The sequence below is a fragment of the Monopterus albus genome, unplaced genomic scaffold (genome assembly GCF_001952655.1).
Source record: "Monopterus albus unplaced genomic scaffold, M_albus_1.0 scaffold60.1, whole genome shotgun sequence".
In the NCBI taxonomy this organism is placed as follows: domain Eukaryota; kingdom Metazoa; phylum Chordata; class Actinopteri; order Synbranchiformes; family Synbranchidae; genus Monopterus; species Monopterus albus.
The window spans coordinates 1,649,176-1,671,244 of record NW_018127940.1 but is presented as its reverse complement, the minus strand read 5'-3'; the positions used below and the strand labels follow the sequence as shown (position 1 = coordinate 1,671,244).

The 22,069-nt window shown below is 39.6% G+C and overlaps 1 protein-coding gene across 6 annotated transcripts in view; it reads right to left on the bottom strand.

Annotated features, from left to right (window-relative positions):
- LOC109961965 (neurexin-1a) overlaps positions 1-22,069 on the bottom strand; it is a 241,003-nt gene that overhangs the window by 10,577 nt on the left and 208,357 nt on the right. For 3 of the 6 annotated variants that reach the window (XM_020603263.1, XM_020603260.1, XM_020603262.1), the window contains one exon: positions 5,409-5,487. In XM_020603263.1, the coding sequence (XP_020458919.1) occupies positions 5,409-5,487 (79 nt within the window). Of the gene's footprint in view, positions 1-5,399; positions 5,488-22,069 lie in introns of all 6 variants that reach the window. The other 3 variants (XM_020603258.1, XM_020603259.1, XM_020603261.1) reach the window with 1 other exon arrangement.

Sequence of the window (22,069 nt, the reverse complement as noted above, 5' to 3'; positions counted from 1 at the left end):
GCACTGAGAGATCATCATGACTGTCCTCCTGTAAATAATGTGTCTACTGTACATGTCGTTTGTGCAAGCAGATTATTACAACCAAAATAAACATGTTATAGTTAGGCAACCTCTAACGACCATAGGAAATATGACATAAGCATAGGAGGAAGATAGATAACATCTAACACAGAGCGACAAAGTCTGCATTAGGAGGACTTTGGAGGTAGATGGATAGTTGGTAGAGTATGGATTGGGCCACATACAGTATTTCTGTTTGTACCTGACCTGAGGATAGTGCTAACTGGCTCATCATTTAAATTATAAATAGGCCTAGCACTTTTAATTAGCCTAGTATAATTATACTTGTTTAGCCTAAAGTTTGACTGATGTGGCTGAACCTGACCTGAACATGATTTCTACATTTCTATTCCCTGAACCCTCAGGGACAAAGAGGTCCCATTGGGCCCGGTTTGGGTATCCACCCTCTAGACTGGTGTTCCTTTCCAGTGTGTGTTTTATTCATGACCAATTAACTCCATATTTATTTGAATCGTAAACATATATTTCCATAACTATGAAGGTACAGTAAAGCTGGGCAGACATGATGTGATTTGTATTGATCATGTACAATGTGTTAACTCACACTATACATTTTAATTTGCCTTTCCACACAGCCTGAATCTGTGGCTTTTGTGCTCACACTGTACATTTGCTCAACCCGGCACAATGTGAGGGCTCACAATGAATGTTTAAACAGAACGCTAAAGGGGTGTATTCATTAACAGTTTCAGTAAAGTTCTGTTCAAACAGGAATGCTGCATCCTCAAAGCTGATGTCAACAAACAGAAAAAGCAGCATTATTTTTAGCCTTTTTATTGTGTATAGCTGAAGAACAGTGATAATCTCCTGCCAGTGTTTCTCACGTTTCTGTCAGTCAAAGTAAAGTTCTAATGAGCATTGGTACAGGGTTGTTACCAGAGTCTGATTAGCCTCATTGCAGTTGATTCTGTCCACAATATGGGATAGGCCTATTTTATGCCAATTGTCCCTACCTTAGAATACAATCCATAGGACCCTTCCAGTGGCAGAACTTTGTCAGCTGTTCCACCAGCAAGCTTAAGACAAGGGGTCACTGTACAAATTTGGCCCAATTTTAGCCCTGATTCATTTGCCACCAACTAATTTTAGAATTGGGCCAAATTTCATCCCAATCAGGTCTTGTATGACACGTAGTGTGAGCTGGGTCCTGGATGAAACAATTCCACTCTTGTATCTGATTAGTTCATACGAAGCTACAACCGTTGACTAGGTTAGCTTGGATAAGCAATATTATTAAAAACAGAGAGAAACAGCTGGCTGGCTAGTTAGCCAGCTAAAAGGGAAAGTTGTCTTTTTAAACCTCAGTTTTTAAACAGATTAAACAAACAAGTTATAACATTATGATTAATGAGCTTTAGAAGTACTGACAGATGGATTTTGTAACTGTTGGACAGAGCCAGGCAAGCTGTTATGCCCTGTTTCCTGTCTTTACCCTAAGGTGAGTGAACCAGCTGCTCATAATAGCTTCATATTTACTGTACAGACATGAAACAGCAATTAGTCTTCCCATCTCACTTTCTGCCAGAAAGCTCATAGGCACATTTTGCAAAATGTCTGACAATTCCATTAACAGAGTGCAAAAGTAATAATAAAGTGATATGTGGAATTCTTGTTTAAAAAGCTCAATTTCACTCGGATTCGGTGACTAGAATTTGATTAATTTGAACTAGCAGCAAAAGCAAGTGCACTCAAAAGAAAAAGACCAAACGAAGAGGGACAAAAGCAGTTGCAGGATTTAACCTTGGACGTGGGTCGCCGTGTGCAGCAGCTGCCCTCCATCAACAGCGTGCATGATGCCAAAGAATTGAAGCAGGTATAAGAGACATCCGTTCTCTCTGACCCCCCTGCAGCTCAGCAACAACCTGTTCCATTAACTTTCACCATGAAAACTGCAGCTGGTACTTGAAAATCAGCACCAGACGCTATCTTGACAAAATGTTCACCAGGCTATATTTTCACATAACTAAGACCACATCTATATTCCCTCCATTTGATTGGCCAGCACTTCATACTAGTCTGAGCAATGAGCAATCATATTACATTTTTTGGGGGGTGGGGTGGGTGGTGTTGGACTCTTTTAACCCAACTGTCACAATTTATACTGTTAAATTACCCCTCATGTTAGGTTATTATGCAGAATATCTGCATAACCTTTGTTGCTTTTCTGTCTAAAAAGGTGAGCTAGTTAAGCGCTTGGCGCATTTTATTGTGCTTAACAGTTTTCACAATGGGCATCAAAGATACTAGGTGCATTAATGTGTACGTGTAATCATAGATACAGTGATATTCAGCTGTCAAAGCCCTGCTGCTGAGTATATGCACACTCCCTAAACCAGCTTCCTATTACAGATCAGATGTGTTCCAGCATCATGGGCCTGTATATCCCTCCGTGGTGTCTTGAACCGGGGGAGGGAGGAGGATTCAATTTGTTGCAGTATGATATAATCTGAGTCCTGCCAGGTGATAAGCTCTGTTGGTGCCGCTGGCTTTCCATGATTTCCAGAGGTAAGAGAAATAAAGCATGGCAATAAGTGAGTTTACCCTGATGTCACTCAGTGGCTGATAGGGACTGGTGTGATATACAGTGGTACACACAATGACCTAGAGCTGACCTTGGGCCTTAGATAGCTCACATAATAGTTTGTTTTAAAGCTCACCTCTTGGGATCACTTATGTACTAACATTATCCTACAGTATACATGTGAGCACAAGACAGAAAGAGAGAGAGAGCAAAAGTGTGAGCATGTGGTCTGCCTATGAGTTGGGAGACAGAACAGACTGTGAAGGTGTTGCATGAAGAATGATATATTATTGGTGTGATTAAAAGGAGTTGGCTGTAATATGAAAAAGTAGGTTTTTATCAGCGGATCCCTTTCTTTATATGCAGCAGCACCACCTGAGATGTGGTGAGTGCTTGGCATGTGCATCGCTCTGAATGTAGATATTAATCAGGATACAGTGTTAGACAGATGCCGCCCTGGGAGCCCACAGCTCTGGTGTCAAATCCCCTTCTGTGAACATGGAAAGAGAGGGATACTCTGCTCTGGGATTGCATGCCATTGATGATCACACAGTTTGCGAATGATGTTTTGGCAGATGCCCTTGTCAAAAAACATCATAATGCAAGCTGTTAGTGTGAATGAGTACTCAGACCAATCTCCTGTGTAGAGTAGCAGAAGTACAATGAAAGAACCTATTGTGATGCTGCCCAATGGGAATATCAAAGTGTGCAGTATGAGAGTGATAGGAAGAGAGTAACTGTGACAAAAGCTAATCTTGGTAGTGGAAGGCTGGAGGAACAGGAAGAACAGGAAGAGAGACAGACTAGAAAGTTGATAGTCGTTGCTGTGGGGCAGACATTAATTTAGTGGAGGTTTTATGACCACATACTGATCAATAGCATATAGATGGAGAGGAAGGCCTTGGGTCTGGACTTAATTGTTCTCTGTGCTTCTCATCATTTCAGAATACATTTGAAAATCCTTCTGTTCATAGGCAGGCACTGGGGTTAGACTTAATTGCATTCTACAGTATGTGTGGAAAGGTAAGAGATTAAAAGTTTGACAGCATTGCAGGGAACAAACAGATTTATAATCCCAGTTTGTCGGAGCTAAACAGATAATAAAAGCAATATTTTCAAACACTTTTAAATGCTTCTTTTTTATTTTAAACTTATGAAGGCTCTTGAACACACAGGTACAATTATAGACCAAAATATGTGTGTTTGCTTTATGAAGAGAACCACTTGATATGTGCCATATGTATAAACTGAACAATCTGTAAGGGCTGTTACGTGCAGCTGCCATGAACAGCAGCCCAGGAGAAACAACAAGATCGCTTGCTGTAGAATTGAACTAACAACAGTGGGGAACTTCTGCACATCTGTGTAACAATCAGCCTCACACACTGCTCTCTGGGGTTACCCTCCTTTATGTTGTGTGTTAGAGTCATATGGGTCTGATCACTTGAATTGTGTATTGTTCTGTTTTTTTGAGAACTCCTCTGTTTGTGCATTAACAAATGCTGCAAGCTGATGAAGACCAATAAGTGCACAATTAAAAACACAGCTGCTCTGACACATGCAAAAGACCTTAAGCAGTGTCGAGTTATAGGTAAGCATGCAATCTCGAACGGCAGCTGTGAAAAACAAAACAGGAAACTAATATCACTATGTCCAAATGTCTTGCTGCTAACTAAGAATAAATGCACTTTATCACATAAAAAAAAAAATTTTGGTGTTTTGGGTAAATCAATTTATTGTGGAGAGTTAGGTAGATACTGAAGGGTAAATATAGAGAATGTGAAGTTGTTGTTCAGCCATTTTGAATTCTGAGTAAAGGCGCCGTTTTGGGGGATCACATTCATTATCCATCATAGAGATATACACTACATACATCTATAAATTAACATAAAATATAAATATTATCCCATACAGCTACATACAGCAGTGGATGCTTCAACTACATCCAAACGTCCACTTTAGTGTTCAGTTTGAGCACAGACAGGACAGGAATTGTTATTGACCACAGCTCCTCCCTCCCAAAATGGCACCCTCATCCCAACATTCAACACAACATGACATACCTTCACATTCTGTATAAGGCTAGAACCATCAGCCAGTTAAGGTAGGTTAGGTTAAAGACTTAAAATAGGGATACCACCTAGCCCAAAAAGTGTGTAGGAAAAAAAAAGGTTACAAGGTAAATAACAAATTAATTATTAAGTTTTAGAACTAATGACAACTAGATTTAGTTTCTTCCTGTTTCCAGTTTTTATGTTAAGTTAAACTAGCTGACACTTGGCTGGAGTGGTATTGACTTATCAAACTCCCACAGCAGCAAAACAAAACAAACAAACCAAAAAAAAAAAATGCATATTGCTCAAAATGTTGAACTGTTGCTTTAAAGCTAGTGGAGATAAAAAGTTATCCAGCTGCCGTTCCAAGTTCAAACTGTTCACTGTGGACTAAGACAGCTTATTTTAACAGACCATAATTATTATGGTCATAAACAAGTAACATAACAAGTTATAGCATTTTATAACTTTTACTGAATTTATTATTATCATTGCATTCCTACACAGTAAAATATATGAACCAGCAAAGCCACACTCAGATTTTGAGAACAGACCTAATGGATTCAGTCGCCAGAAAAGAGCAACACTGCCCCTGCAAAGTTTCCAAGCTATAACTAAAACTCTAATCTGCTCTTCTAAACATTGTGTTAGCCTAGAGTGTCTTGGCGGGGGTGGACTATGACACACAGAGAGACACACTGACACACCCAGAGAGAAGTAGAATAAAAAAAGAGATGACTAACCTAACCCACCTGAGCTCGGCTCACAGGGATCAATGTCCTCATCGTCACTCGGACACTCGGCTGAGGCAACCAGAAAGTCATCGGTTGTCTGAAAAGAGAGAGGCACAGTAGAGTGGTGAGGGCTTGAAATGCTTAGCTACATCAAAAGGGTAAGATGGCTCCCACTCAGAAATACCAATAGCTGTTTTTCTGGAGGGCTGTGTTAAGGAGCAGACAGCTACAGAGTTCGGCGGCTGGGTTTTTCTGTCAACACGGTCACATCCTGCCTGGCGCTGTAGCAGCTGCTGCACTGCTTTTCAGGCAACACTATCCTTAAGGGCATGAGATCTGACTATTGAGGAACAGTTGAGGCTAAAGTTCACACCAGAATTGTCAACTTGCATGCACAGTTTGTGCTGTAGTTTGTGGCTTTGCATAGACCTTCAAGGAATTGTTAAGAGGCATCACAAAACACCTCTGGCATTTAGAGGACAGCTAGCTATGGAAGCTTCTTAAGTGAGAGAGAAACAATGGTTTCAGTCAGTATGTTTCTTATTTCTTTCTGAGAAATTCGGCATCTCTTTTTACAAACAAGCATGCCACATCTACTCTAATATCAAATCCATCTTAGACTGTTTTCAAAGCACGTACACACCTGCCAAACATGATACATTTTAATCTCTTGGAAAATGGGAAAAGGGCAAGCAAAAGACCAGAAAAATACACTGTAAAACATTATACTGCAATGTTCTTCTGTAGCCTTGCTTCAGGCCATTTGATCAGCTCAGAGCTAAAGGTCATTTCTTTTAGGCACGCCAGCCTCTTCAGGTTAGATTTTGGTTATGGGGCACCTGCCACTATATATCTAGCCTTTTTTTGTACTACTATTTTAAACCCTCAAATGCATGTCTGACAATATTTATGGTACTTTGTCTTTCATACTCTGGGGTATGCATGGCAGGCACACAATACAAAGGAAAAAGGGGTATGAAATGCAAGTGCCCCCCCAAATGAAGAAGGCCCCATGGATTTGATTGAATTTGTGCTATTGTTTTACTGATGTTTGACTATACATCCAAATATTTCTGCAAGTTGGATTAGTATTGACTCATCTAAGGAAATTAAAGGTGATGCCATTTTGCTTAACATCCATTTGGCTGCACATTATGTGATTTTATTGTGACTGTAAGATCATTTTGACATTCTGAACATGGACCAACATCATCTTTACATAATAAACCTGGAAATGATAGATCAAAACCATTAAGGGAGTTGTGGTGTAGGGCTGTTTTCAGTGCATCTGTGCCGGGTGAGGCCCGGGGAAGCCGTCCAAATGTAAATTTAATTTGCTGTGCATGAGGCTGATATACAGTGTAGGCCATCCAGATGGCAGAACCGCTGAATCCTGGAGTGCCACATCCATCATTCTGGCCTTGTGATTTGTTTTTCCTGGCGGGAGATCTTGACACTCTGCACTCACTGGCAGAGGTACGGGAACCAAAGGATCAATACTCCCTCTCTCTTCTTCCCACCTTATCACTCTCATTCTTTCTCTTTCTCTCTACCGCTCACATCCGCACTTTCCCTTTGACACTGTCCCTCAGATTTACAGTATTTGCAAGCAGAGAGGATGAAGCAGTGTGACGTGTACCATTTATAGGTGAAATGCCCTGTAGAATAATCTGAGTGGAGATATATGCCTATTCACTTTTAAGTTTCTGATTTCTCATTCATTTCAGGAAGCTACAGCACGAGGCATTCCAACTCCAAAATGAAATCTAAAAGTGAATGTGACATTTTTTTTAATCTTTTCAAGGGAATCATTGGTTTTATAATTAAATAAACACTGAATCCAGTTGTTTATGAGATGAATATACAAGTTTAAACTATGATTCATCATTTTTTGTTTTGCTTGTAAAATACTGCAGCATAGTTTGAGTTATATCAAAGATATAGTACATGGATTATATCATAGGTCTGACTTGATGCTAAAATAAGTGATAGGGAATTATGATGTCATACTCATTTTACCCTCCAAGGGCGAAGGCTGCGTGTAGGTCTGTGTAACTGTAGCTCAGTCGTGCTCTTAAAATACATCTAATCTAATCCTATCAAAATACCAAACCTATGGTACATTTTTAAATAAATCTTGTGTTTGTAGTAGATGTATGCCTCTGAATCAACAATGAAATTACTTCACGTTACTAAGTATCAGCCTGCCATTCAGGATTACTGTGTAGGTCAACATTTTGGTGTGGTCATGCCCTGGTTGAAATCCAATAACATTATAGATTCATGGTGTCCTTCTCCGATGCTCAGCTTCTTTTTCATCCATGTCAATTCAATGTGGACTATGTGAGGGGCTTACCATGCAATTTACCCACTGATGAAAAGTGACAGCTAGCGTGTCTGGGGTACCAGAAAAGGACACTGAAATCCCAGGAGAACTTTTCAAAGGGAGATGTCTTAAATAACACAGGATATGCATGTGATCATTTTGACACTGAAATGATTCTGAGTTAAACATAAAAGGTTTCCACATCTTTTCTGAAGTTTTTCTGTATGTTTATTAGCTCCGCAGAGTCAGGTTTACTGATGCAAAAGAACCTCATGCACACAGGAAAGATGCACCGAGAGATAGGCGTATAAACACGATGTACCTGTAGCTCATTCTATGAATTTACTTCTAATATGCTAAAAGCAAAAGCTCAGGGCTTGCAAAGCATCATTAATTTAGCAGTAAAGTGCTGAAGCCGTGGTGAACCTACTGTACAGCACAGCTCATTTATCTGCCTCGGCTCAGAGCAGCAGAGAGTACACTCCTATGAGATGTACTAAGAAAACCTGGGGAGATGGTTGGGAATACTGAAATACAGTGGAAGATAAAGAGATACTGTAAAAGAGAAACCTTCTTTTAGTGCTCACCCAAAATGTATGAAAATGTTCATGGTTTATAAGTACAGTGCCATCAGGGAGACCACATATACAAAGACACAAGGAAAAATAAATCTTAGCATACTGTGCCTTATGGTGAAGTAAAGGTATTGAGTGACCCTGCCTCATGCCCTGATTGAACCATCAAAGAGTATGTGGACCAAGAAATTCCAGCCTGACTCAGTCAAAGGTGCCCTGATGTTTTCTTTAGCACTGTCTTGCTGGTTTTTAATCTCTAAGGATTAATAATGGCTCTCCTAAATGAAATGTCCAAGTCGTGTTCTACATGCTGCCCCTAAAGCTCGGTCAGCAGTTCCATTTCTGCTGAACACCAGTTTATCTGCAACCCTACAAACACTCATCTGTTCCCAGCTAAATGTTCGACTACATGGCACTGCCGCTCTCTAATAGCTACTGCATGGAGCAGGTGGCTTTATTATACTGCACTACATTTGTACACTTCTCACCAGAATGCATGTGCTCCCCACTTAATTCTGGCTAGTGCGGGGACGGGGTGGGTGGGAGGGAAGGTCTGTTCTTTGGACAAGATGCTGTGTGCTGATGTCCCTCTGCTCTCGAGCAAGCGACACCAGCTCTGTGATAACCTGTCGGCACGTCTCTATAGAGAGCCGTGAGTTTTCACATTGTTTTCTCTCTGGTCTATTTTGATGAATGCTCTCTGGCACACAGCATGTCTCTTTGGAGATGAGCTGAAAGTCAGAAGGACACTGAAGGCATCTGAAGGGTTTATCCGAAGCATGCCTCTGCTGTCCTGGTAATGTATTCCACTGAGAATGCTTGCTGTTTTCTTTTGCCTTTCTGCTTTGGTGTTTTTGTTTTTTCCACTAGTAAGCCCTGTGTTTTATCCACTATAAGCTCTTGGTTTGCAAAGCTCTCCCTCTCTTGTTATATTGCTGATCAGTGACAATAATGGTGGGCCCATAATCTATTGCTGATTAAGATTAGCTGTAAATCCCAATACTATTTTCTGGGTTGATTGAAAAATAAAAGAGAAAATGAATTAACTACACATTTATCATCATACATAAAAGACTCCTCCCTGTCTGCTTAACTGCATGCAAACCTGCAGATATGGCACTATATTACTATATCTTCATGTCCACAATACACATGTTCATGCTTTAAAAAGCCCAGTAGATGCACAGTAAGTGTCCTACTGAGTAACTGTGCACCACAAGCTGCCACTATTTTCAGACAAAACCACACAAGGATGAAATCAAACTCTCTAATTCTATGTTTTAGTGTGGTAATCACTCTATATGATTTTTTTTCCAGTTACACATGTATCATATGCTGAAATATCAGAGTATAATTATAATATCTGAAAGTACCAAGGTTATTATTCCACCTATTACAATGCTCAGAATATCAGATGAAACGTTTTATTTGTATTTTATTTAAAACATACTGCACAAAAACAGATGTTAAATCATTTGCCATGATTTTATTTAACCAGGAAGATTAAATAAATAGAAAATATACTTGGCTTTTTTTCAAGTAATATTATCCTTTATAACTTAGACAAAGTCAGAACAAATATGGGTTACAGTGAATAATATCAGTGCAAAGTCAAAAATCTCTTCAAGGTCTACAAGGTGATTTATAATATGCTTAGTACTGTCCTCATTTATATTTTATTTCCATGATTGTATAACAGTTTTGAATGCATCATGTCAAAGGTACGCTCAAGACACCATTTTAAACCAACACTATAGTTGAAAATGTTATTTATATCGTGTCTGTAATTGGCACCAGCCCTTGAAGCTGAAGCTCCAAATGCCCCTAAAAGCAGAGGAATCAGTATTCTGTATATGTTTCTGCTCAGACCATGTGCCATTATTTTTCTTGCTGGCGCTGATTTACACTGATTGTGGCCTGCTAGTGTCCAGATCTGGCCAGAGTTGTAGTCTATACAGACTAATTGGGAGGAGTTTGTTGTCCTAAGCTTCACTCTTGCAGCAATACATCATTAGTGTGCCAGTAAGAGAGCGGGAGGGAGAGAGAGAGGCAGTGGGACATCAGATAGAAACGACTAGACACAGGATGAAGGATGCCCCCCTATTCTTATACTGAGCTCCACATGCCTAAAAGCTCTGATATACAAAAGTGAAATCCATAACAGCAAAATGGTGGCTACTACGCTTTATGATCTGAACCCACACTCTATTTACTCATGGCGGCTATCACACTGCAGCAGCAGTTCTTATCAGAACACCCGGATGACATCCAAGTATCTAACTTAGCACCCTGGAAGTAGGTCGATGTTAATGAATAATTTAGTCCCAGATGCTCAATAGAGTCCAACTGAATAATGAAGGCGTGTGGGCCTCTAAGACTGTGAGTTCAGCTCAGTGTATTGCCTGGCCTTCGCCCACACTCTTCCTACTGCTGGTCTGCCAAGCTGTCAACATCATGGACTCACACAAATACAGACTTCAAGGCAGAAAGACAATGCAATAGCATTATCACTATCACAGCTCAGCACTGACAATTTCATATATACTGCACAACATGTGTTCAAAACTTATCATGTTCACAACATCTTGATTCTCAATGCTTTTTAACAATTAAAGAAAAGCTCTGACACGAGGCTTCATGGTGACATGACAAACTGCCACTGTGACTGTTTAGTAGAGTGAAGAACAATGGGGAACAACCAGCTGGGTGAAATGGAGATATTCTCTGCTGTGTCCTTACTGAAGAGGATTTAATTCAAATTCTGCATTTCTCAGCAAATGGATAAACAAATCTTCAAAACAGGCACTGTCAAAAGAAAATAAATAAAAAAAAATCAGTCAATAAACAAACCAAAATTATATGCAAAAGACCAATAAACAACACCAGGTGTTTCAGTATTTTTCCCAGGAAAGGAATTATTGAGATGTTACTGAAATGCTGTCAACTGTGAAATAAGCATATAAAATAGAACAGACATAAACAGATAGGTGAAAAATTAGAGGAAAAACTGGAATAAACAAATGGAGAAACATAACAAATGCAGATGGTACCATGGTAGAGGTTCCACTTTGTTCCCTTAAGGTCACTGCAAATCACCGCAAAGTTGCTCTGAGTGATCACCTTTATCCTATGATGAAACATATCTATCCTGATGGTCTCCTCCAGACTGACAGTGCCCCCATCCATAGGACATGAGGGGTCGTTGAATGGTTTGAGTATGAAAGTGATGTTAATCATATGCTATGACCTTCACAGTCATCAGACCTCAACACAGACAAAGACCTATGGGAGATTTTGAGGCGACATGTCAGGCAGTGTCTCCACCACCATCATTAAAACACCAAATGAGGGAATATCTTTTGAACGAATGGTGCTCATCCTTTCAGTAGAGTTCAGAGATGTACAGAGTTACTGCCAAGGAGCACTGAAGCTGTGATGACACGTGGTAGCCCAGCACCTTACTGAGATACTTTATGTTGGTTTGCATGAACAATATGTTTTTAATTCAAAGCCTTCTGTTCTGTATAAGATAAACATATTTCAAAAACTATTTAGAAATGGATTGTTAGCAAATGTTTATTTTAAAGCATTGAAACTATGTATACTGCATCCCCTTATGATTAACACCACCATTCTCTCAAAACAAACTAGAGTTTAGGGAACATCCAAACATGAAGTCACATAAAACATTTTATTGTTCAAAACTGCCAGTAATTACCTGAAGCATTATAATGCATCATGAATATGAGCAGGCCACTGAGTGCATTCTACATGCAGTGTGACTCTTCAGAGCACCAGATAATTCATACAAAAAGATGCTGGCATTTCTCAAAGGCAATTAACCCTGAATAACTGGTACTGTACCTACTTCTTTCTGTTGTGACAGCTTGTGCATGCCATAATGTAGAACTGGCCATGGTGGACAGCTGTTTTCACTTGCTAAGTTATGAGACATCATCTCTTTTGGGAGAAAGGCTTTGCTTTATTTAAAATGCAGCAGCTGTTGCTACAACTGGACCTCAGGCTGACTATGACAGTGCCATTAAAAAATATGGTCGGAGGCTCTCCATCTCCTCCCCTGGTACCCACATGCTCCTGTCTTGCCATATATCTTCCTCCAGACTTAAGTCACTGCACCCCAGACAGTCTAACAAGGTGCTGGGAGGCAGCTTCGCAAACCTAGTACACCTACAGTGCACACGTGTCGAAACATACAGGAGAGCACAAGCACAGATTCACCCAGAAACACTTACCAAGCCAGATGGTAATGAAATTTTTATTATAGCCCGAACCATAAGATGAATTCAAAATTAGAACTAAAATGCACTTAGTAGGAGCAGAGATTATAATAAATACCATCTTTGGTTATTTCTGTTACACATCAATTGTCTGGCAGATTTAAAATGCACAGAAGCAGTTAATGTGTATGTCAGAAAAAGAGTTTTGTATTCCATTATTACTGAGGTGTGTAAAGGTTGCTGGTAATGTGACAGTACACTGATGAGTTTGTCATTGTGGAAGTACAGTTGAGGAAATGAATGCGGTAAAAACAGCAGATTTTAAGTGTTAAAAGAAACAATATGACTTGGGAATGAGTGAGCAGTGACAGTTCAATTGCTAGGTTGGTGCACAGGGCCAGAAAAATGAAGTAAATGTAAAATGAAGGTTGCATTCAGAAGGGATATGCAAGGGCTAATGGAGGAGTGTAACGATGTACTGCACAGGAAGCTCTAGATACAACAGAGCTGCTTCAAAATGTACACATGTCTATGCCCTCATTAAACACGCTCCCTCTCAGGGATTTGAGAACACTGCCATATGAGAACTCCTTTTAATGTGGCTGCTTCAAGGCGCTACTGTGCCGCTTTGTAGATGTTCCTCAAGTCCCCCACAGGATCCTGCTCATCTTATTTTCCAGGAACATCCACATGGCCTTAATGCAAATTCAACACTAAGTGTGGCATATGATACAGCTCAGGCACCAAGATAACCTGGAGAGGTGTCTGTCTGGCAGGAAACACAAAGTCAATTTCCCAGACAGAGCCTGCGTCACACTATAACCATGTCAGTCACTGACTCAGAGTGAATACCATTAGTGACTGGTGCCTAATTCCTCCTCTCATACAACTCAAGACTCAAGACATTCTGTATGCCTTGATAAACAGTTGATATTTTGATTTCTAATTAAGCATAAATGTTTATTATTTATTACTGGGGACTGTGTAAAACATGTGTGCACAATAAAGGCTGTAGTCACCTCACAATGCAGAAAGACTGCACACTGAGGGGCCGCCATGTAGTTTACAGCTTCTAGCAGATTATACAGGAGAAGGCTGGATGTCTTCTGTAAGGTACATGCTCTAAATGATAAAATCTTAGTATGAAATTCATAAGACACTATCTGCCTACATCTACCTCCTACGCTTCTCATTTCTTCTCTCTCTTGCATAAATACTGCTCCATATAAGTATATTACATGGTCGACTTTGTCCCTCCTCATTATTCTGGCTTTCACACTTCTCAGATAAATAAAATCTGTCAGAATTGAAGCATTTTCCCCTCTGGATGCCCTGATATTTTTGTTATCTGAAATCGAATCTGGAGCTCTATGTGCGTCTGTAGCTCGCCATGGTAGTAATCTGGCCTGAGAGCAAAGAACTGGCCAGGAGGAATATTATGCACTAAGGATAAGCTGGAGAGTGAGGGAGGAATAACAATTGCCAGAGAATGGCTTATAATCTTGGCACTTTCTATCTAAATGCTAACAAACAAACACTTGTCATTTTGGGGAAAGACCTTTGTTCAATCCAAAAGTGTGTGATTTTTCTTTTTCATGTTCTTTTCCCTCAAGATCTAAAAGCAGATGACAAATGCATGTATGTTTTTGAGAAAATAAAAAAAAACACGAAAGAAAGACACATGCAGCTTGGCCACAAATCACAGTCTTTCTGACTTTTCCTGCATCTTGACATGCAGTCCCAGTCCCTCATCAGGTGACAGCAGCAAATTTGTCATCCTAATATAGATGCCATCACTGCTGGGATGAATGTACTCAAGTCTAATTCCCATGTGTAACACTTGCAAAAACATGACATTAGGAAAGAGGAAGAGAAGTGTTGTCCTACAACAGAAGGCTAGGTCACTTGTAGCTCCCACAGAGAATCATCATCACCAAATTTCTGTCCTCCAGGTCTGTTTGTGTCATTCACAAAGGGCTGAACCTGGCCACTAATGAGTTAACTAATGAGCAATACTCTCATTCAATACAGAGGAAATGAAAGACACAGTAATACAATGCAGTATAGAAAACATAATAAGAAGAATCAAGATAATAGCAAGCCTAAATTTGGCACCGATTACAAAGGCTGACAACAAAAATTGATTTTTGATCATGAATCCATCCATGTAGCAGTGTAATGACTTTTCAGAACTGCACTTTTTGACCCAGTCTGCCTTTAATTATTTACACATACTTTTCTATTTCCAATTTTAGACTTTTTTAAAGATCACTAATTAGTTAACTTTAGAAGTGCTGGTACACAAGTGGGGCAACAGCAACATTGTGGGGCGACAGCGGTGCAGTGGGTAGAGCAGTCGTCTTGTAAGTGGAAGGTTGAAGGTTCAAACCTCAGTGCCTGTAGTCCATGTGTTGAAGTGTCTTTGGGCAAGACACTGAACCCCCAAGTTGTCTGTGATGGTGGCATGTATACATGCAGTGGCCTGGGGCCCTTGGCTCCAACCAACATTTTACAATAAAATAAAGCATCTTCTTCTCTAGGCTGACTATTAATTCTGGATAGAGCCAAGCTGTTTCCAGATGCTTTCAGTCTTTATGCTAAGCTAAGTTTACCAGCTGTGAGCTGCTGCTGTATGATAGTGTACAAACTTGAGAGTCATATTAATCTGAACATTTGACTCATGGCACAAGAGAAAAAGTTTAAGTCAAACTATTCAATTAAATTTGTTATTATTTATTGGCTTGGCGATTGAGTTATATTCCTTTCCACAAGGCCATTTCTATATTGCTCCCTTTCTCATGTCCACTTGTCTGAAAAGCTAACAGGCTTAAATTGCTGGCATGTGGATGCCTTCATTTCATTTCTGCACCTCCTGTTTTACCTTAGTTTAATCTATTTGCTAATGATGTTACCTTATATTCTCCTGCTCTATATCCCTAACCTGCCTTTATAGTACTTGGTCTGGTGTTCATCATCGAATCAAGATGGTTGTTCCCCCAAAAGAACCTGCCATGTAGAGGTGTGTACAGTATCAACTTAATCTACAGCTTTTGTAGCTGCAGTTTTATTACCACACTGGTAAGAAAATGAAGATGCAGAAAATTAGATGTTCTTTGCAATCGAATACAATATATTTGTTTTATACATCTCAAGGGATAGATTATGGGTTTTATCCAAGAATGAAACAAGCTGATGATTTCTGTTTTAGTGACAGCTAAAATACCAAATTTATGCTTCAAGGACCTTGTAGTGCTTTTAACATATAGTAAATAAAGCAAATTTTAGATGCATTAACTAGCTTGTGCCTGGCACTTAAAGAAAAAGTAATATTTCTAAATAGACAGAGCTCAGAACAGCTCAATGAACAGTTGGCACAAAGCTAGTGTTCATTAATGTAATGTATAAACCAGCTGATCACAGAATCTTGCGGATAGGAGCGATGCACTGTAGGACAAACGTATGTTCGACAGTTGGCTCAGGACTATTTTCTGTTTCTACAAATCATAACAGCAAATGTCCTGAGAGACAACAATATGGTCTATAAAACATGCTGTAAAGCTATCAGTGTCAGTATCTCCTCCACAAGCAAACCAACACTTTATAAAACAACAGAGACAACATTCACACTGCGTAGGTTTCATTCTTGTCATCCAAACAGACAATCTGCAGTCCTCCACTGCTGCCAGTAGTGCAAAAAAAGCTCCTTTGTTGACTATGTTAATAATGACAGTAAGTATGATGAACTTGACCGTAAAAACCTTTAAAACAACCAAGAAAAGGCATCATTGGGCCTCAGCCGGTTAATAATCTACCTGCTGCAGACAAGCCTGTATCTACTGTCTCTATAAAAAGATGCAAACATTCATCAAATCAAGTGAACACACGTCGACGCCCTGGTACGTATGTGTTCACCCCTGCCAAGGTGGATTCTATGTGTACAGAACAATGTTGAAGGGCAGTTTCCATAATGGACCCTGGTGAGGCTGAGATGATGGATATGGTCTGTCGCTGGAAGTGAACGCCATGGGCCCCGGGCCACTGCAGGTCTACAGCGTTACCTCCTTTGCCATCTGTCAGCACTGGGTTGGCACATACCTGTGACCGGGCCTGGGGCAGCACACTCCAGGACCACCTACAATAACACACACCCCACTTTAGGGCCAAGGTTGGGAGGTCTGCAAGACACACGAAAGAGCTATCTGACTGCATATAAATAAATATATTTATCCAGATGAAATCAATAGTGCACCTGCCAGTAAAGCAAGCTGTTTGATAGCCATCGCTGTTTTTCCCCAGACTTACAGTGCCTCACTCATATATTGGTCAGTCCAATATATCTGCATTGCAGGGGAAATCTTATCCACGGGATGTTTTCAGTCTGTGAATAATTGAAGGCAAAACAACCTCACAGGGCACTGCCACACAGAGTAAACACTGTAGGATGTCTCTCAGTACTGTTGGTGAAACTGTTAGGATTAATATTCTCAATGATGTACTGCAGGAAATAAGACCAACATGACTAATCCTTCACCCTGTTAACGCGAGACATTGTGTGTTTCCTTAGTAACCTCTCAGTTTGATATTCATGGATCTGTTTTTTAATTGGTGAGCACACAGAGGTAGAACTTGGGTTTTCATCTTACAGTAAGATCTGCCTCTAGATGAGGTGAGGAGTACAGTTCCATTTGGTAAGCAATGTGATGAGCAATTCCTTTAAATACAAATAGAAAAATGACACTAGAGATAAAAACAAAATGCATGTTTCAGCTCTGAAAGTCAGTAATTCCCCATTAAGCACTATTCAGTGCAGAGAAATTATCCATCCATCCATTTTCTAAACCGCTTAGTCCCAAACGGGGTCACGGGGGCAGAGAAATTAATGTTGCACAAATGGCTCTGATTACATTCTTTGAAGAGTTAACACAATTAACTTCCTACTGTACTTAAAGACTTTCTTGTGTCATCTTGTGTTTCATCTCATGTTTGTATTTTTAAGAGCATTAAAGTGAGCTTCAGTATTTTTGCCAATTTTTTGACTATTGGGAAAGAAGTGCTGACCTGTTTAATTGTCAGCATCACTTCAGAGGAGAACCCACTTGATTCAAAATAAAGGCCTTTTCCACTTTATGAATTTATCAATGCAAAACTGAACTTGTTTCCTCTGCCCCAAGTTCTGCTTTTATTCCCCCTGCCTTCCACTTTGAAGACAAGCTCGAGGAGATACATTTCAGCAACCTTCAGGAGGTAAGACTAAATCAAGTTCCAGGTATTCATAGTGGGAAGTGGCAGGGCTGTCACTCATGATTGGTTAACCATGCCAATGTTAACATAACAAGCACAATGTGTGAACATATGTTCTTATTTTAGAGATAAAATGGAGACTTGAGCAAGTTGACCGGTGGCAAAGTGGCAAAGATGTCAGATTTCTGCAAGTTTGTGTTCTGCTTGTTCAACAGCTGTTTGATAAACTGCTCATACAGTTTCCTTTAGTGGCAGATTTTGTTGCACGCATGATTAACGAGCATTACGGTCAATGTCCTCTGCTGTGTAAGTATGTGTGTGTGTGTGTATGGATAAGGAGCTCAACCCTGCAATGTTCTGGTGAAACCTTTCACCATCCCCATCACTTTCTGCACCATGCAGAAAATGAATCTTCATTGTGTAATGTGACTTAAACATCCAGTATGACAAACGTAATCTCTTTTAACTAATAACACACACACCACCAATTACAGCGTAAGCTGAGATGTGAACCCCTGAGCTACTGACATCAACAAAAGATTATTGGAGTCAGGATTTAGCAAACCTGGAGTACAATCAGTGGTTCAAGGAGTGGGTTAGAGCTGCCTATTAAACATAATGAGATTGTTATTCACAAGATGAACCTGCTGATATGAACCATGCCTCACATGGGGAAAAAGACCTTCGATCAAGAATTACTGATTTACATAAAAGTGTAAAGGTTAATAAAGAAATATGAAAGAGATTAGATATTCATCAGTCCACAGTTAGACAAACTGTCTATAAATTGAAATGATTTAGTACTGTGGCTACTCTCCCTAAAAGTGACTGCAAAGGCACAATGAGCAGAATGCTCAGTGTTGTTAAAAAGAAGCCCTGAGTAAAAGCTAAAGGCTTAAAGGAATCATTAAAGCTGGTTCATAATGTCTACCGTATGTAAATCGTTATACACAGTTGTATGGAGCATGAGGAAGAGAAGAAGTGGCTGCTATCCAAAAAGACATTATTAAACACCTGATGTTTGCCAGAGATCACCTTGGCTCTCCACAGCACTACTGGGAAAATGCTTTATGGACTGAAGAAACTGAGGTTAAATTGTTTGGGAAGAACATGCAGCATAATGTATGGTGTAAAAAAAGGCTACTAAGATGAAAACCTCATTCCAAAGCTGAAGTACAGTGGAGGGAGCATCATGATTTGGGGCTTTGCTGCCTGTGGGTTTGACAGCTGCTGTCAAGTGGAAAATTAATTTCAAGTCCAAAGTCTATCAAGGCATCTTACAGGATAATGTCAGGGTGGCTGATGGGTGATGTAGCAAATTTACTACAGAATCCGGAGTGGTGCAGTCAGAGCCCAGACCTTAACCCAAATACAAATGCTATGGAAAGAGTTCAAGAGAGTGGATCACACTAGACCTCCTAGGAATATACAGTATGTAGGTTTGAGCTGAAGCAGTTCTGTAGGAGGAATGGCCTAAAATTCCTTCTGATTCTTGTGCAGGTCTCATCCACAGGTACCAGAGGCACTTGTTGGAGGTCACTTTTGCCAAAGGGAGATTCAACAGCTATTAAATCCAAAGGTTCACTTACTTTTTCCACCAGCACAGTAAATGTTTAATGAGTGTGTTCAATAAAGACACAAAATATTGTAATTGTTTGTGTGTTATTAGCTTAAACACATTGTGTTTGACTATATATGTGACATAGGCGAAGATCAGATCAAAATTTATGGCAAATTAATTTCAAAGGCTAAATATTAAGGACACAGTGTTATATTAGAAATGAGCTGGGCAGATTGTTTTTCACAAAACTTATTTGAATTCAGTTTGCACACCATAGAGCTGCATCCTGATTTCTTTCTCGTTTCTGTGACATTCCAATAGAAACAAAAAGTTTAAGAAACTCAAAAACACTGATCCATCTGGAAATTCAGCATGTTTATATATATTAGTCACAATCACAAAGCTGCATCACCAGCACAAAGACTGGTGCACCTCCTATGAAATTATCAAAACTAAAAACATGCTTTTTATTCTACAAAAAATGAATAGGAACATTAATTTTAACCGCCAGTTATTGAGAATCCATTCCAGCCATTTTATTAATGTGTTTTTTTTTATTTGTTGAAGAGAAACTGCCTTTTCACTGAGCGCCAATCAAATACAAGTTGCTGTACTATTGTGAGCAGTTAGTTGCTGAGTAACGTGGTAAAATCTATAATCAAATGCAAGGAAACTAATGACCATACCACTATCAAGATGAACACAAAATGGCTGTTTGTGTAGAATAATAAAAGAAGGTTAGGCAGTTGTTAGGCTCACTATTAAACCTTTAAAATGAAATGAAGATGGTAGAATAAGGCAGCATCTAGAACCTAGACTACCTTTCCACAAATCTGAGTTATGGGTAGCTCCAGGTTGCAAGCCATCAAGTTCCTGTAGAAAAGGGCAGCTATAAAAGATTTGTTATGATCTGAACAAAAAATATATTTGAGTGAATGAAGCCAGATCAATCTGACTCCAGGCTCCAATGCTGCAGCACCAAGAGAAAAAAATGCTAGAAAGTCAAAACTAGTTTTCAATAGATCTTAACTGTACATCTGTTTAAATTCACTATCAACATGAAGCTGCAGGATTGATGATAGTTTTAAATATTTGGCTATGAAAGAGTCAAATCTATGCTAAAGAGCAGGGGCAATGTCAAAACCTAAAAGTATATAGCGTGCATATCAAACTAAATGAGAAGTGAATCATCCTTAAGCTCATGTCTGAGTATCATACCATGTAGCACCAATAAAGAACCTGCACTTTCCTGAACACTGCTTAATACTCAAGCTACTGTACAGCATTCTCGGGTCTATTAAATCTAGGATGCACAGACTTATTGCAACCTTAGCTTGTAAACAATAATCCCTACCAGTGTGAGGACAATCACAACAATGCCTAATGGTAGTACCAGATAAACTAAAGACACACACTGCATGGATGATTATAAAATGAAAGAAGCTGCAGACTGAGCACTTACTCGGTACTAAGTCACATAAGATTGTTCACCACAAGATTACCATGACACTAAGTTTGTTATACTGTCTTTATAAGAGCTGCTGAGGGAGGCCAGGAAGTACCCAAACACTACACTGAAGGCACAGCAGTACAGCACGTCAAATCTTTGATTACCTCTGTGAATTATACAGAGGTCAGGTCTCTGCTCCTCAGCTCAGAGACCAAGACAAACAGAGCCACTACAGGCTAGTTCAGCTGGAACTGAACCATATACTGTCAGTGCAGATAAAATAGCACACACAATGGCTTTTGAATGTTTCTCACTCCCCCTGAATGGCCGTTACACACACCTCACCTATAATTTGGAAATAGTGGGGCCAACTGCTTATTTGGGAGCAATGGTGTGGCATGGTGACCATTGATTCACCCTAGGAAAAGGCTATAATCTGCATTTCTTGAATTTCCACCACCATCAGGCTATAAAACAGAAATTGTATATCGAAAAAAGGTTATAAAATAAGCATGGCAAGTGTTGAATGTCAGATAGAGTCAAATATTATTGTTGTGTTTACTGGCCTGCAGTTTGTACAAGACAATATGGGGGTGTCTTATATTTGGTATTTAAGATTCTTGTAACACTACCATTTCCATTCTGAGTCAAATATCTGTGAGCTCATTAAAAATGGCCTGTTAGTATTGTAAATGTACATTTTAGTAAGCTTTGACCCCGATAAAACAACAAGTGACAAAACTACATTTTCATATTATGTTTACAAACATACAGTGTCAAAAGGGAAGAAATAATCAATGGGTAGCAGAATTAGCATATTCATAACCAATGACAATAAAGACATTAACGCAAGATACCGTGACTAACCGGCGACATTTATTCAAGTATTAAGTCAGTGAGCAGTTGTAAATTTTGCAATTAGACAGAAGTGAAAATCAATGTTTGTGTTAATATTAAAAAAGTAGATAACAGCTGTTTTTAACACAAGTCAGTAAAGTTAGTCTGTATACCACTATTAACATATGTAGTACAGACATACATTTTTTGTTTTACACACCAAAACATCCCCCAAACAAGGCCACAAGGCTGTAACATTATTGCATACCACGTAAGACAACCCTTTTCTCCTGGAGTATTCTGTTCTTGTGTCTCCCCATGATACTGGAGCAAACACCAACCTTAGAGGATGTTCCTACAGACAGCACCGGTGGTGGATGGCAGCCTCACACTATGACCGCTCGTGAGATTTATATACTATATGTGTGCTGGCCAGGGTTGATAATACAGA